This window comes from Bidens hawaiensis, unplaced genomic scaffold, assembly GCF_021521415.1.
Source record: "Bidens hawaiensis isolate Kalapana, Puna unplaced genomic scaffold, B.hawaiensis_p1.1 tig00014686_1, whole genome shotgun sequence".
Classification (NCBI taxonomy): domain Eukaryota; kingdom Viridiplantae; phylum Streptophyta; class Magnoliopsida; order Asterales; family Asteraceae; genus Bidens; species Bidens hawaiensis.
Genome location: NW_027492284.1, coordinates 137,137 through 154,116, shown reverse-complemented (window position 1 = coordinate 154,116; position 16,980 = coordinate 137,137). Strand labels below are relative to the sequence as shown.

The 16,980-nt window shown below is 35.7% G+C and overlaps 3 protein-coding genes across 3 annotated transcripts; 1 reads left to right on the top strand and 2 right to left on the bottom strand.

The window, feature by feature from the left end:
* Window positions 1-762: 762 nt before the first annotated feature.
* Window positions 763-1,776, bottom strand: LOC143547238 (uncharacterized). Its single transcript, XM_077038712.1, has one exon. The coding sequence runs from the start codon at window positions 1,774-1,776 to the stop codon at window positions 763-765; it is 1,014 nt and encodes a 337-aa protein (XP_076894827.1).
* A 5,415-nt stretch (window positions 1,777-7,191) lies between these two features.
* Window positions 7,192-9,393, top strand: LOC143547250 (zinc finger CCCH domain-containing protein 14-like). Its single transcript, XM_077038721.1, has 3 exons — window positions 7,192-7,366; window positions 7,603-7,663; window positions 8,423-9,393. Exons 1-3 carry the CDS (start codon window positions 7,285-7,287, stop codon window positions 9,192-9,194), a joined length of 915 nt encoding a protein of 304 aa, XP_076894836.1. The 5' UTR covers window positions 7,192-7,284; the 3' UTR covers window positions 9,195-9,393.
* An 861-nt stretch (window positions 9,394-10,254) lies between these two features.
* LOC143547265 (nucleolar complex-associated protein 2-like) lies at window positions 10,255-16,709 on the bottom strand. The gene is made up of 11 exons (XM_077038735.1): window positions 16,580-16,709; window positions 16,379-16,497; window positions 15,575-15,649; window positions 14,939-15,490; window positions 14,505-14,807; window positions 12,978-13,307; window positions 12,504-12,710; window positions 12,330-12,416; window positions 11,223-11,317; window positions 10,848-11,009; window positions 10,255-10,705 (listed from the first exon to the last, which is right to left on the bottom strand). Exons 1-11 carry the CDS (start codon window positions 16,596-16,598, stop codon window positions 10,423-10,425), a joined length of 2,232 nt encoding a protein of 743 aa, XP_076894850.1. The 5' UTR covers window positions 16,599-16,709; the 3' UTR covers window positions 10,255-10,422.
* Window positions 16,710-16,980: the final 271 nt, after the last annotated feature.

Here is a 16,980-nt window from a genome sequence, read left to right as displayed (position 1 = left end):
GCAAGTCTGCAATTTAAGCATTACCTTTTAAGTACTCTTTCATCTTCAGCAAAAGTAGAAATAACTAAAGTTATAATAACCGAATCAACATCTTATCTCATGATAAAATCTAACCATATGAAAGTAAACGCAACATATAACATCACAGGACACATTTCCAGCTTTTAGACCTGTCAAAAAGCATGTCTATCGACTTCTGCACCCTCAATATATCAATTTTCTCGACCGCACGCGACGCCTTTTGCAATTGTTCAACTCCCCGACCCAGAGACGCAACTGTCCGTGCAGATGGCACCGCTTCAGCAGCACGTACAACACGATCTCTACCCATAACCAAACCGCATAAAGTAGCAGTGCATCACCCAAATGCAAAGTATGGAACAGCCCTGACTCGTCTATTTTTTATCACATCATAAAGGACCACACTCATTACATTTAACATCTTTCGTTCAGCTGCAACAATGACAGTGTTAGCCACGATCCTAATAATCTCTTCAGAGGAAACGGCTTTTACAAATGACTTGGCCTTTGGTCCATAACTAAACACACTTGGGGCTGGAGCGAATTTTAACAGAAATGCAGCACCGATTATAGCAGTTGATGCTGTACCAACCGCCACTCCATGTTTCAGTTTTCTTTCTTTATCACCGGGATGGCTGGTTGAGGGTCGCATACTTAGTTCATCCTCATCCGAGTCTATGAGCCAGCATGCAGGAGCGACACATTTCCAGTGTTTTCTTAACCTGAGTAGTTTGCTCGCATCTAAAAGCACCACAAGTGAGTTATATTTTTTGATTCAGCATGAAGCATGTTCGCAAGGATTGCGTACGCCTTCTCTTCTTGAGATAGTGAATCAAAGTCAACATCAGCAGGCTGACTTTTGGTTTTAAGTGGCGTTCGAGCGGCATCATTCAGTCTAACTCTTAATCCCTCAATTGCCACTCTAAACATAAAAACTCCCGAAACAGTTTGCGTGTCGATACCATGGCCTATACTGACATCATAGAGCAACTTTTGGGCGTAGGGTAGAGCCTGTTGGATCAACGGTATTTCACTAAAGGCGCTATGCAAGTCTCTGAGCAATGCGTATAGGGAGAGAGTGTATCGCGGGGCCACATACTCGTCTTTTGATTGAATGTTGGCAAGGCCCGCGTCTTGATCAGAATCTAACTTAATCAAATCAGAGGTAATGAGTTCCAACTGCTGCACACCAAAAGATTTTCTACCAGTTTCAAGTTCAACCTCACTTGAAGAAGCGGGAATGGTATATCCAGCAGGCAAACCAAGAAACAAGAAGGACGAGCCGTCATCGTTAGCAGCCTGTTCAGCGGCTGAAAGATGACCGGTAAACCGCGCACCAAAAATCTCATAACACACCAAATTCGCAGCCACTTTTTCAAACCAGCCCTTACATATTCTATGAAGAAAGCACTTTTTGAGGACTTGTAATGGTGAAGTAGGAAGCACATTCGGATCATCAGTACCCACCAGTTTAACCGTGTCATCATACTCAGATTGTTTTGCCACGGCCACAACCGCACCCGGCTTAATAGACCTCACGACGCGGTCAACATCAATGGCTGATCGCTCGGAAAGATTCTGAACACACAGGACATACACCACCGATTTTGTTTTCGGTTCACGAAGCGCGAACATGAACCGCTTTGTCTGATTAGGTATATCTAGTTCACTCAGTAATTTGTCAGATTCTTTTAAATCATCGTCTTTAATCTTTGAAAATGGCCACAAACTCCGCAGGTATGTCAAGATTGCCATTTTTACCTAAATGTACAAGTGTAACAGTTAATTACCAAAAATAGCACATGATCAACAAATTAAATATAGAATTAATGAATATAACCCTAACAAGGAAACAAATATAACAAAAGGATTTAACGAGATATTAATAACTAGAGGTGCACAAAAAAACCGAGCCCGGAACCGGACCCGAAATATAAACCCGGAACCGGTTTTTTTATGCTCGAACCCGTACCCGACCCTACCTGTAGGGTACGGATATGGTATGCATTTCGGTACTAAAACCCGAACTGGACCCGATTTGTACCCGGTAATACCCGAAAACCCGAACCGGTTCCATACCCGGAACCGGGATTTTCCAATACCCGAAACTGGGTATTTCAAATCCTAGATCTATACCCGAAAAATACCACTAAAAAGTGCAACATTTTAAAAAAATATTTTATTATACCCGGAAAAAAACCCGAAAATAGGGTATTCAAATACCCGACCCGAACCCGATGCATAGGGTATGGTTTTTAGAAACAATACCTGGGCCCGAACCCGACCCGGGTAATACCAATACTCGATTTTCCAATATCCGGTCATACCCGAACCCGGTTCCATACCCGGAACCGGGTATTTGAAAAACCCGATTTGTGCACTCTATTAATAACAGTTCACACATTGTGCAACATGTTTCACAAACGGGAAATTCCCAAAATAAACGTTTATGAATACGTTTTTCAGGTTTTAAGTGTCATTTCCAACAAATTCCAAAAATATGTATTATAAACTAGTCGGGACGAATAGTTTATGATTACACACGAGTAGTTTGTATAACCATTTAAAACTTGCCACGCGTCCATAAACTAACCGTAACGACCAGTTTCACTAATCATCTACTTGTAGCGACTAAATAAGTTTCAAGCCTCGTAATCAACGCCCACGAGTAAATAAGAAACTGTTTAGTGGCGACGAGTAGATTTTAAAACTTTACGAGACACGAGTAGTTTATCAAACTAACCACGACGATGCGTTTGTTTACCAAATACATCAAACCGGTTAGTTTTACAAAATACTAACCGGAATGGTTAGTTTAATAGGTCAACTAGTCGTTACGAGTAGATCTTGGTGAACGACTAGTTTACGTTCACCATACGAGTATTTTATTAGTAATTAACTCGTCTCAATAACTTTACCTGGTTTACATTACGCATATGAGTAGTTTATATGTAGTTAACTCGTCGTGACTAGTTTATAAAATAACAAATAATTTATAGTTGAAACTAGTCGTTATCGGTATTGAGATTGTGCCCAATATAAATTATTTGTTATTTTATAAACTAGTCATGACGAGTTAACTACATATAACCTACTCGTATGCGTAATGTAAACCATGTAAACTTATTGAGACGAGTTAATTACTAATAAAATACTCGTATGGTGAACGTAAACTAGTCGTTCACCAAGATCTACTCGTAACGACTAGTTGTCCTATTAAACTAACCATTTTGGTTAGTATTTTGTAAAACTAACCGGTTTGATGTCTTTGGTAAACAAACACATCGTCGTGGTTAGTTTGATAAACTACTCGTGTCTCGTAAAGTTTTAAAATCTACTCGTCGCGACTAAACAGTTTCTTATTTACTCGTGGGCGTTGATTACGAGGCTTGAAACTTATTTAATCGTTACGAGTAGATGGTTAGTGAAACTGGTCGTTACAGTTAGTTTATGGACACGTGACAAGTTTTAAATGGTTATACAAATTACTCGTGTGTAATCATAAACTATTTGTCACGACTAATCTATAATACATATTTTTGGAATTTGTTGGGAATGACATCTAAAACTTGAAAAACGTATTCATAAATGCTTATTTTGGAATTTTCCCTTTCACAAATTCAAAATAACATCAACTCTTTCATTCACTCTAGATTTAGGGTTTCAATTTCGTTTAATTAATTTTATTAGCTGCCATTCCTGTGTAAAACAGTTATCGTCGTTATTTTTACGTTTCTGTTCGGTGTCAATCGAATGAAGTAAGTTGATAATAAGTTATGTAATTATTATAATGAAACGTAAAATGAGAGTAAAATCTAAATAATGAATCTGCTGTAACAGACATCGAGTTGTTTCAATCCGGTTTAGGAAGCAAATCAGGTTATAATTCTAAGAAACTTAATTAATTAATGAAGCATTAATTACAGTTCACACATTGTGTGGATTATGATTATTATATTGGGTACCTGAATATAGGGAATTTGGAGGGAAACGGCCAAGAAATTTGGAGGAGAGAGAGTGTTTCAATTATGTCACAACAAAAGGGTGAGTTTTCTAATTATGTTATAAAATTTAATTTTCAATTAGGTCTCTCAACTTTTAAGTGTTCCAATTGAGAGTTCGGTCTAGCTATTTGGTTTCAGTTATTTTCTGTCATGTTTATTTTCAGGATTTCTCTGTTAAATATTCAGCTGAATGATTAATAGGTTTGGGTCTCTTACCTCCGATGCTGCTACGTTTCTAAAAAGAGTTCAGCGGGTCGTGCATAGTAACTCGACGACGCCAAAGAACAACAACTTTGTTTTCAGTGGGATCAAAGGGTGGCGGCGCAACTTGTTGCCCACTTACCTGTCTCTCTATTGTAATTGGATCCTTTTATTTGTTTTAAATTACATTAATTGAAATAATAGGTTTGTACAAAAATGTGAAAATTCAAAGCTCTCATCGGTTTAGCCGAATTTGATTCCTTAAAACCGAATAACTAATTCTAACAAATCAAAACCAAATACGTAATTCGTTCAATTTTAAATGATTGATTTCGGCCCGATTTGATTTTGTACAATTCATGCATGCAAGTTCAAACTTTTGGCATCTAATTCTCTTATAGTTTTGTCTTACATATTATATAGTTCAATTTCTTGTCAAGTCATATAACGTTAATAGAGTATTTCTTCACTGGTTTTGTACAATCCTTAACCACCATTATATTTTTGAGAATCAATTATGGGGAGGTTAAAATAAGAAGTGAAGTGTGTTTAAAAAGTGTAAGAAGTGATCTGGTGCGTTGGATTGTGTGATCTAATGATTAATATTCGTTGTAGTGTTTTTTCGATGTGTGTTTAATTTTTAGACTTGTTTTATAACACTCCAAGGGCATAAACGTCTAGTGTGTTTTATTATTTATGGAAACACTTCAATCCATAATTATCATTTTTTTTAATCCAAATTTAAAACACAACACAAATAACATCACAAGATTTATTACATTGTGTTTTTTTTCAAATAATTATCAAAATTTAAAAACAACACTAAATTTTATCCAAATTTAAAACATAACACCACAAACACCAAGAACAAAAACACACTTTCATTAACAGAAACCACACTTTCGTTAACAATAACACACTTACAAGTAACCAAAATTCAAATTCAAAACACGACACCAAAACTTCCATGATCAACATCATGAGCAAAATGAATAAAAACACACTATGCACTAAATGAATAAAAACACAAAATACACAGTTTTCTTTACGTAAAATAATAACTACATATAAAAGAAATACATCCAATATTTTAATAATTAATTTTATTCTTTTACAACCAACAATATATATAATAAAAAACACGCTACAACATAAAGATTGCATTCAGAATCACACTTAAGTCCTTAAGCCACAAAGCAATCGTTTACCTAAATTAATTAACTACCCTCAAAATACACAGCTTATGAAGTACGCTCTTCGTTTGTTCACACCTTTTGGAATATCTCTTCTGTGTCGCGGAAAAATGGTAGAAACTACCATGTCAACGTCAAAGGCAACTGTGTTTCCAATCGCCCTACCCAATGGTGAGCGCGAGACGGACGTCGACATCATTACGATTGACCCAATGGGCGGCGACATCTATCGGAACTAATCTTCCTTCGTTAACCTATCAACTTTGTTTGTGGTTTAAGTTGGGCGGTGGTTGTTGGTGCGGGATCAGGTTGGTGGCGGTGGCTTGTTAAACGAAAGAGGTGGCTGGTTGTAGATGGTTTAAGAAAAATATTTAGAGGTAGGCTTTTTATTTTGATTTGAAGGTAGTAGATCTGGATATGATGAAAGAGAGAAATTAATTTGTTTATTAAATGCTAAAAAACAGGATCACCATTAATAAATAAATAAATTTCTAAATTAAAAAAAAATTGAATGTTGACCATCCTACCCTCATTTGTTACATTTCATCCGATGGTCAATATCATTTCCTATACTTTTTAGAAAATGTTAGTCTTTTTATTATACAATTATGGCGTCATACATACAAAATGTCCTAATAGCCGTTATGTAAGTAGAATTAGTTGAGATTGCCATGATTGACTTGGTGATATGTGTGTAAAATTTTATAAAATAATCATATTATATATATATATATTGGGTTAGATACTTGCTTTAACAAGCTAGGATGAGTTTGAGTAAAGGAGAAAAGTGAAGAAATCTTTGAGCTTGAGCCCTTCAACTCCTTGGAAATCCTTGAACTTGAAAGCTTGAAAGGTGAGTGTGTGTGGTTACTTTGATATGTTGTATCGCTTGGTGGTTCATATAGTAGCTTGAATGGAGGCTCGCCACAAATCAAATCAAATCAAACCATGTAAAGTATTGAGTAAAAACGGAGTCAACTCTAAACAAATTTGTCGGTTGACCGGAGTAAAACTTTCCATAAGAGACCATGAGTCAGACCCGAGCCTTAAAAACATTGAGATCGAGGGCACGTTTGACCAGTTCAAACAAGCGAGTCAGATGGTTCATGAGCTTATAGTCAACATAAAGTCAACCTCGGGACCAGTTGGACCACAAAAGAACTTTGGTGCGACCCCACATGCGAAGTTTAAGACCAAAATATGTGATAACTTTATGAAGGGGTCTTGTACTTTTGGTGAAAAGTGTCATTTTGCATGTGGTGCGGAAAAGTGTCATTGTGTTTATTTTCGTCATTGATTGTGTCATTTTTTCTTAGCATTGTGTCTTTTTTTCTTGATATTGTGTTATATTACTTAACATTGTATTATATTTTGTTCGGGATTGTGTTATATTTTACTATCTTTTGTGTCTTTTTTTAGTTATTATTGTGTCTTTTGTTTACTTCCGTCATTGTGTCTTTTCGGCGGGGTTTTTTTGGAATGGGAATGACGAGGGAAACATTTTAGTTTTCTTAATGTTTTTGTTTATTATTTATATATTGAGTTATGATTTTTTAATTAATTTTTGATTTTTTGTATGTGGCCACGAATCCTTCTCACATTTTACATTTTATTTATTTCTCTAAAAAAAATTATTACTTAGTATGTAAATGTACATAGTAAACGGGATCAAAATCAAATATATAACCGGAAACAAGTTAGATTTGAAGCCCAAGAAGGCCCAGTATGTGATCAACCTATTCTGGGCTATGATTTATAAACCTTTTGACTTTGACCAATTACAAGTACCCTAGATCCGTTTTCACCTTCTCTTTTGGGTTTTTCTTCGAAACCCTAGAAACCTCTCGATCTGCTTTCAATCTTCCATGGACTTCGCGGGCGCTAAAAAACGTTTCCGGCCGGAAACCGGTCTGAACGGCAACCATGGATTCAAGAAGTCCAAAAAAGGTTAACATTATTTACAACTCTTTCCTTCACTCTAGATCTAGGGTTTCAGTTTCCTTTAATATTGTGTTTAATTTTATTAGCTGTCATGCCTACGTGAAACAGCTATCGTCGTTATTTTCACGATTCTGTTTAGTGTCAATCGAACGATAAAAGTCGAATTAAGTTAATAATAATAAGTAATAATTATTATAATGTAAAATGAGAGTAAAATCTAAATAATGAATCTGCTGTAACAGACATGGAGTCGTTTCAATCTGGTTTAGGAAGCAAATCCAAGCCTTGCACAAAGTTTTTCAGGTTATAATTCTAACAAAACTTAATTAATTATTTATATACATTTTGTAATGTTTTTTTAAACTTAATGGATAGTATACTGTATCGAAGTAAAAGATGTGTCATCTGGACTAATGGATTGGAAATTAAAAGTTTTGGTACAGGTCACGTAATCAAGATAATAACAAGGAGTACAGAACCGAACTACAGTAAATGGTTGTTTAATGAAACTACATTGAACAATTAAGTACATGATATATCTTTATAACTTCAATATTTAGCAGAGTCGTTTACAAGTAAAGTTATATGGTATGCTGGAATTGTTAAGCACATTACATGATACGTATTGTGCAAGTTATGATACTGTTTGATGTAGTATATAGGTATATTTGATCTTTATAAGCAAGTAAGTACATTTATTTTAGTCACTTCTGGTGTTCTTTCTGTCTGGTATGTTTTTATGAAATTGTTTTTACAAACGTGTTTTATAAATTCAGTTTTCCAAACGAGCAAGCCTGCTTCCTAGTGTTTGCTTTTTATTTTACCATTTATTTCATATTAAGTTGCTGAATTTAAATGGTAGTGCTAAGAATATTTGTTGAAAAGTAACACAATAACATGTTATACGTGTCTTCAAGAACAGATAAATAAGAATTTGCAAATGCTAGTGTTTTTGACTTTTTAAGTCATTTGGATAAGTATCTGGTATTGATACAAAAAAGTGTGTATTTATTTATTTTTACACAAACCTTTTATCTTCTTTTTTGTGTATTTGATGTGCAGTACTTCTGGCTGTCCATATGGTGAGGGATGCCATTTCTCGCATTATGTACCCGGAGGGATCAAAGCCGTCAACCAAATGGCAGGTGGCAACCCGTCATTGCCTCCAACCATCAGAAACCCAGTACTCCCACCATCGTTTCCAGACGGGTCGTCACCACCAGCTGTCAAAAACCGCTTGTGCAACAAGTACAACACTGCAGAAGGATGTCGGTATGGTGACAAGTGTAACTATGCACATGGAGAATGGGAGTTAGGAAAACCAACAGCCCCGTCTCACTTTGAAGACCCGCGTGACATGGGGCCTCCACCTGGTAACAGATTTGGCAGTGGTGCCGGCAGAATGGATTTTAATCTGGCGGCTAACAATGCAGCTGCTGTCGGCTTTGGCGCCTCTGCCACTGCCAAGATCAGTGTCGATGGTACCCTTGCTGGACCGATCATTGGTAAAAACGGTGTCAACTCTAAACAAATTTGTCGGTTGACCGGAGTAAAACTTTCCATTAGAGACCATGAGTCGGACCCGAGCCTTAAAAACATTGAGCTCGAGGGCACGTTTGACCAGATCAAACAAGCGAGTCAGATGGTTCGTGAGCTTATAGTCAACATAAAGTCAACCTCTGGACCAGTTGGACCACAAAAGAACTTTGGTTCGGCCCCGCGTGCCAACTTTAAGACCAAAATGTGTGATAACTTTGTGAAGGGGTCGTGTACTTTTGGTGAAAAGTGTCATTTTGCACACGGTGCGGAAGAGTTGCGCACGTCTGATGTTTGATGTTTTGACCGTTCATTCGTTTAGAACATGAGCTTGTGTTTGCATTGTGCCAAAATGTTTTGAATTTGTGATGTTGAGGATGGATATTATTAGACAGTAGTGACTTTTTAAGGTTATTCTTCCTTTTTCCAGTTTTAGTTTGGTTTTTGTTATTGTGGTATGTTTGTTGTGTAATAGTATTGTGTCATGAATGAGGCATGCACCCGAGTTTAGAGATTTTGAAGTTGATTAAGGTTCAATAAAGTCAAATTCATCTATCATTCCAAACATGTTTACATTCTCTTAGTAAAAACTAAAACCCTGACAAGTGAGACAAATTATAAACTGAAACAAATCCTGAACCAAAAAGTATTTAACTGTTCCGGGTATGGAACTGGGTTCGGGTATCACTTATAAGCAATAACCTGGCCGGGTTCGGGTATTGTCTCTAAAAACTATACCTTATGCAACGGGTTCGGGTCGGGTATAGAACCGGGTATTTGAATACCCTATTTTCGGTTATTGAAAAAACCCTATTTTCGACTTTTTTCCGAGTATTTTTCGGGTATAGATAGGGTTTTTTAATAGGGTTGCGCTTTTTAGGGGTATTTATGGGTCTTTTTCATGTATTTTTCGGGTATTTGATAAACCCGGTTTCAGCCTTTCAGGTGTTGGAAAAACCCGGTTTCGGGTATAGAAGCGGTTCCGGTTTTCGAATATAACCGGGTACAAATTGGGTACAGGTTTTGGTACCAAAATGCATACACTTTCCGTACCCTACGGGTAGGGTAGGGTAGGGTCGGGTACGAGTTCGGGTATTAAAAACCCGGGTATAAAAAACCGGTTTTAGATTATTTTTTTCGGGTCCAATTCCGGGTTCGGGTTTTTTGTGCACCTCTAACGTCAACTGACCAAACCGAAACAAGTTGGTCAGTTTGAGAATTAAATAGCTCACTTCATAATTTGTCTGAAACCTTATAAGAAAACCGATCCAGCCAACTTTTAGGACTTATCAACTATATTTTCTAATACAACAAATAATTTTCATGCAAAAAAAATTAAAATCAACTCAAATTGCCAAACTCTTTTTTTAACTTTTTAAAATCTAATGCATTACAAGGACCAAAATTTGCAGGATTTCAAACCCCAATAAAACATAAGAATCAAACAGTACCATCAACTATGAAATGAAGAAACAACAAAACAAACATTTGATTTTATAACAATCTAACAATATCACTATCCTTTGTTAGTTGGCCTTGTTCTTTTTCCTAGACTTGTTCTTTGCATGAAAGTTTCCTTTCCTTTTATTAGATGGTTTCTGTTTCTGCTTTCCTTGTTTCACAGGTGCAGGTTTCTTCACTTCAACACCCTCGGTTTCGTTCACATCTTCTTCATCGTCACTCATTGATTCCTCTTCATCTGAACTTAACACAAAATCCTCAACAACATCCTCATCACCACCAGCCTTTTTACCATCTTTCTTTCCTTTCTTTCCCTTTTCCTTTTTATCCTCTTCGAGATTCTTCGCCCTGCAATTCAACCACCACATTAGGTTGAAAAAAATACACAAACGAGTTTTTGTCAACTCGTTTGTATATTAACGGGTCAAAATAACCACCTCTATAATAATGCAATAAAAGAAAGAAACCAAGAGATTGAGAAAAACCGTACTTGTGGTCCCCACTCGGTAACCATGAAGAGCTAAAGGCAGCAGCACCATCCACATCCACGTCTACATCCAGATCATCATCATCATCATCCTCGTCGTCATTATCATCATCACGGTTTGATCTCCTCTTACCAAAGATTGATGCTTTTTCACCCACAATAACACTGTAAACACATACACCCAATCTTTAGCAAAACCGTAATTTTAATTTCTAGCGTATCATCAAATCTAAAACAACTCTCGAAAATCTGAATTGTTAAAATCTTTAGCAGCAGCCAAATGTGAAATCTTGCAAACAAGTCAGAAAATGCAGCCCAACACAGAAATGTGATTAAATTTAACATTTCTGAAAATATAAAGATGACGCTTATACGAACCTGGACTCAACCAATGAGGCATTTCTTTGTTTTGCTTTTTCGCGCAGTGTGGCAGCATATTTAGACAGAGGACTCAAACCCTCCTTTTTCTCATCCTGTTACAAGTCAAAAACCATATTATTATTCCAATAACGGACTTAACAATTTCATTAGTTATTTATACAAATAAATAACAGGAAACAAAAGGTGTTTGTTTGCCATCCTGACTCAACCTACTTTGCCCCGCTAAGACACTGAAACCGTTTTGACCCATTAGATTATTATAACCAAAAAATCCCCAATTGTTTAATATAGTTAAAAAACATATTTAAGTGTTAAAGAGTAAACTGTGGTTTTCGTCCCTGTGGTTTGTCCAAATCTGCAGTTTTAGTCCAATAGTTTCAAATTTACAATTTTCGTCCCTGTGGTTTCATTTCACTTGCAATTAAACCCAACCACACTAACGTCGTAAAGTCTGATCGTTAAACTCATCAATGAGCCCCTCACTTGAGGGGCAGTTTTGTACTTTTTTTTCCTCAAATACACCCCAACCATCCCGTGAAGGGAGCTTGCGAATTAGGGTTGGGGTTTATTTGGGGAGAAAAAGGACAAAACTGCCCCTCACGTGAGGGGCACATTGATGGGTTTAAGGACCAGACTTAACAGGGGTTAGTGGAATCGGGTTTAATTGCAAGTGAAATGAAACCACAGGGACGAGAATCGCAAATTTAAAACTATTGGACTAAAACCGCAATTTTGGACAAACCACAGAGACAAAAAATGCAGTTTACTCATTGTTAAAATATAGCTATAAAACTAAAAGTCAAAAAAAACAAAAAATGCTTGGACGACCCGCATTTTTATTCGTGTAAAATCAACCATAATCTGCTCACACTTAAAATCATGTAACCCGAACACGACCCGTTTAAATCATTAAATTAAAAGTGTCAAACGAGTTGGGGTGCTGGCTGACAACAACCAAGTTGTAAGCGTGTAAATCGAAAACGTGGGTTGTAAAAAATGGAATAAGTGGGCCATAAAAGGGTTAGTAAATCGACATGTTTAACTAAACGGGTGAGTCAGGTCAACCCAAACACGACCCATTAAATTAAATAACTAAACACACACCTCCATAAATGATGATGCAGCAGGATCATTTGGTAAAAATGAAACCGACATTCGTTTTTTGTTAGTGAACTCAGCGTTAGACTCAATCTGCATAATATCATAAAACACCAAAAACATTAATTCTTTAATCCACCAATATCAAGAAAAACCACCAGATGAACAATGTGGACCCACCTCACGAATTAATTGCCTCATCTCACGACGAAATCTCTCAACTTTTGTAGATTTGCAGAAATTACGCAAACGGACAAGGGGAACAAAAGAAAGCTCAAAGAACGCAGGCGAATAACTCCATTGTGATAAATGTTCAGCAAGTTCTTCAATAACAGAAAAAACACATGCTTCTTGAAAAGATCGTGTCTTTATAGTCGCTTTGCTGACCTGTATTTCAAATCCATTTAAACAAAAATAATGAATTTATTCATAGAATCTTATTCCCTTTTAATATTTTTCAGTACCAACTTTTAACTGTATTCTAGTAAAAAAAGTGACCAACTTTCACAAGCTTAAGGTTTGTCAAATAATATTATTCTTCAAATAAAATTAAACACACTAATATTTCATTAAAAACCAAAAATAATGCACAAAGATATCAACTCTATGCATAATCAACAAAGTTTTTAAAAAAGTAAAAAAAAAAAAGGTTACCCTTAAAATAGTGCGCAAGTCAACAGCTTTCCCAACACCCCCCGTAGGTGGTTTATTTAATTCTTTCATATCCAACATATCGGTAAGCAACACAGCAACTGGAATAAAAGTATTTGTAGCAGCAGCAATACTATTTAGCATCCTAATGCACCTTAATCGGAGAGGAAGATATCGTGCGGTTGGAACCAACCGAACAACACCTGATATTATTTGAGTTAATGGATATGCGAGCGGTTTAAAATCAGCTTCTGAACCGTATGCGCAAATGGCCCCGGTCCAAAGTTGAAGGCAGTTCATATACTTCCATTCGTATACTTTCCGGAATATTTCCTGTTAACAATATAGCAAACAACTGACTATTTAATTTTAAATAATAAAATATATCAACAGACGTAGTTGGTTTGGGTTGTTTTGGGCAAAAAGCAAACCGAACAAAAAAAATTTAAAACTCGAAATTTTTTAAAACAGTTCAGTTTCGGTTATTTTGGCTTTCACAGGTTCAGTTCAGTTTCGGTTTTACCAATAAAGGCTTGAAAATTTTGACCCAAACAGTGGCCCAAAATAATGATTCTGTGACTGAAACTTTGGGCATAAAGTCTTAAACTTTTCTGTTAATTTTTTATTTTTGCACATTTGATAGGGGTGTGCAAGAAACCGAAAAAACCGATTTGACACCAAAAAAAACAAAAAATTCAAACCGAAAAAACCGAACCGAAACAAAAACCGACGATTTGGTTTTATGTACTTGCAAAAACCAAACTAACGGTTCGGTTTTGGTTTTTCATGTAATAAAAACAAAAGAAACTGAACCGAACCTAATTCCTAAATTTTTATTTTTTTATATTTTATATTAAGTAATTTACAATAATTCAATAAATATGTAACTTAAATAATTTTGGTCAAATGTATAATAATCTATAATTTTACAATTAACAAAATTATTTATACATAAATTTATGTAATTTTGCCCAATAAAATTTCAGTTTAAAATTTTCAGGCTCAAAGGTAAAAACCGAAAAAACCAAAACCAAACCGAAATCAAAAAGAAAACCGAAACCGAAAAAACCAAAACCGAACCGAAATCAAAAAGAAAACCGAAACCGAAAAAACCAAAACCGAACCGAAATCAAAAAGAACACCGAAACCAAAAAACCAAAATCAAACGGTTTCAAAAACTCCAAAAACCGAAGTTTTGGTTTTCGGTTTGGTTTTAGCCGAAAACCACACCACGCACACCCAAAACATTTGAACCAAAACATTTTGAACTCCACCGCTACACTCTATATAAATTACTTAAAATCGGTTTCGTTTTGTTTTTTGGTTGACAGAAAAACAAACCAGAAAAATCGATTTAATAAAAAAACATAAAGCAAACTGTCAGTTTTTAATTGGATTCGGTTATATCGGTTCGATTATGGTTCAGTTATTTTGATTTTGTGCACAGCCATCAGAAAATCAAACATAAAACAAAAATGTGAACACTTCCATAACTAACAGTAACAATTAAAATAACATGAAATCAAATACCTTTCTTTTTGTAGCAAACGCTTCACGTAAAATCATAGCTAATTGGCGTATGAAAACAAACGCATGTTGGTATGCAGACGGAAGATCAACCCTAAAAAGCTCATTGACACAATTTCCAAGAAAGTAAACGTGTTGAAGTTTAGTCGCATTTACAAAATGGCAGTTCAAAATATATGCTTTGTATATTCCTTTGAAACATTCGTCTATACAGTCGGAACCGAGCCGAATGCACATGTCTCTTAAAAACAGTAAAGAGACTGTTGGTAATGCACCTCCACCCGTACCCCAGAAATGAAGAACCACCTAAAAAATAAATAAATAAATAAATAAATAAAAGGCTTGGCTCGTTTATTCTTTTTAATTAATTTATACACATTTATAATCATTCTTACAATGTAAAAAGTATTTATACACAAATAAACCGTAAAGCATACCTTTATATACTTCCTTAGAAGACTTGGAAAAGCAGCAAGAAACAAAGCCGAAAACTGTAAGCGTCTTAACGTAAACGCAATCATATCCGTGTCGGTCATTTGATTCAAAACATGAAGAGCATTACCAAGATACGCCTTCACTAAATGATTGTGATTTTTCCAGGCTCGTGTGCCAACCAAATCAAGAATCATTTCCTTCTTTCCTCCTTTTGATGGAAGCTTCAAGAGTGTTCTAAGGATTCCATCCATTTCACTTAATACAAACAATAAGATTTTGTTGAAGACCGGAAACGACATGGACATCAACTTTGACTCGTGGTCGTCATCACCACAATGGCAAGCACTCCTAAAAGCTCTCATAATGTTACGAATTGCACCGATTCTACGTTCTTCGCGAATTGATTTGCACCATGAGTCGACCATTTCACTTGTTATTGTTTTTATTTTTTCTTTTTTTGGCGCACGGACACTGCGATCTTTTGGATATTTTTCTTCATCTTCACCATCATCTTCTTGTGGGTCCTCATCATCCATGTCGGTTTCAACATCTTCCTACACATGATCATATACGTATACAAAGAGGGTAAATGAAATAAACAAACAATAATACTTTAAAAATCCATATGCTAAGCTTACCTCATCACCATCATCATCTGCAAAATCCAATAGATCTTTATCGTTTTCTTCCAAGAACTTATAAAACTCTGGATCCTGTAAGAACAAAAATGTAAGATTCGTATATTCAATCAACATTATACAACAACAACCTCTAAACTAACAAAATTTTTTTTTTTTTGACATATTACTGAAACATGTCAAATTTAATTAAAATGTCATGTTACTATGTAGATTCCAAAAACCATAATAAATGATAGAATCTGAATCATTCGACATTGTTGTTGTACAAAAACAAATTATTCCAAAAGGGTATCCGCTAAAAGTGATTAAAAAACACTTCTTGATAATATTGCTCAAAGATTCAAGCTTTTGGCGCCAGTCTTGCAATTAGGGTTTAGGGTTTAAGCCAACAAATAAAACCCAAAATTGTTTTCAAATGGTTAATCTTTTGGGGTCAGTCTTGCAATTAGAGTTTAAGGTTTAAGCCAGCAAATAAAACCCTAAATTGTGCTTAAAAAATTGATCTTTTGAGGTTAATCTTGCAATAAGGGATTAGGTTTTTAAGCCAACAAATAAAACCCTAACTTGTGCTCAAAGACTTGAGCTTTTGGGGTTAACCTTGCAATTAGAGTTTAGGGTTTAAGCCAACAAATAAAACCCTCAACTATGCTTAAAGAATTGATCTTTTGAGGTTGATCTTGCATTTAGGGTTTAGGGTTTAAGCCAACAAATAAAACCCTAAATTGTGCTGAAAGAATTGAGCTTTTATGGTTAATCTTGCAATCAAAATTCAGGGTTTAAGTGCCAATAGATTATACTCACCTTTTCTGCAAGCCTTTGTAGCTGACTCTTATGCTCTTTAGCATTTTCCACAGACTTTACAGGTGCTTCTTCCTCTGTATTATCTTCATCTTTTTGCAAACGTTTTTTCGGTTTTTTATCTAAAATAATAAAATATCAGTGTTGTAATGTTCTTTTGCAGCAGAAAACAGACAATACAATAAATTTAAACAAAGAATAGACCTTTATTCTTGGAACCCATGATGTATATGGATACTGGAACAAACAGAGAGTGGCTGAAGAGTGGTGGCCGTCCGCCGTCAGTGGAAGCAGAAGGTGAACTCAGGTGAACGGAGGCGCTGAGGTTTTAATGTTTTATTATGCCTTCTAACTTGGGCTTGTGTTTGGGGTTTCATTTGGACTATGGAGCTTGGGTTACTATCTTGGTGGGCTTGTGAGAGTTCATTTTGATAATACCGGGTAGGGGTGTGCAAGAAACCGAAAAAACCAATTCGAAGCTTAAAAAATCAAAAAATCCAAACCGAATAAACCGGACCAAAACAAAAGCCGACAGTTTTGGTTTGGCATGTAATAAAAACCGAACCGAATTCCTAAATTTTTGTTTTTTTATATTTTATATGAAG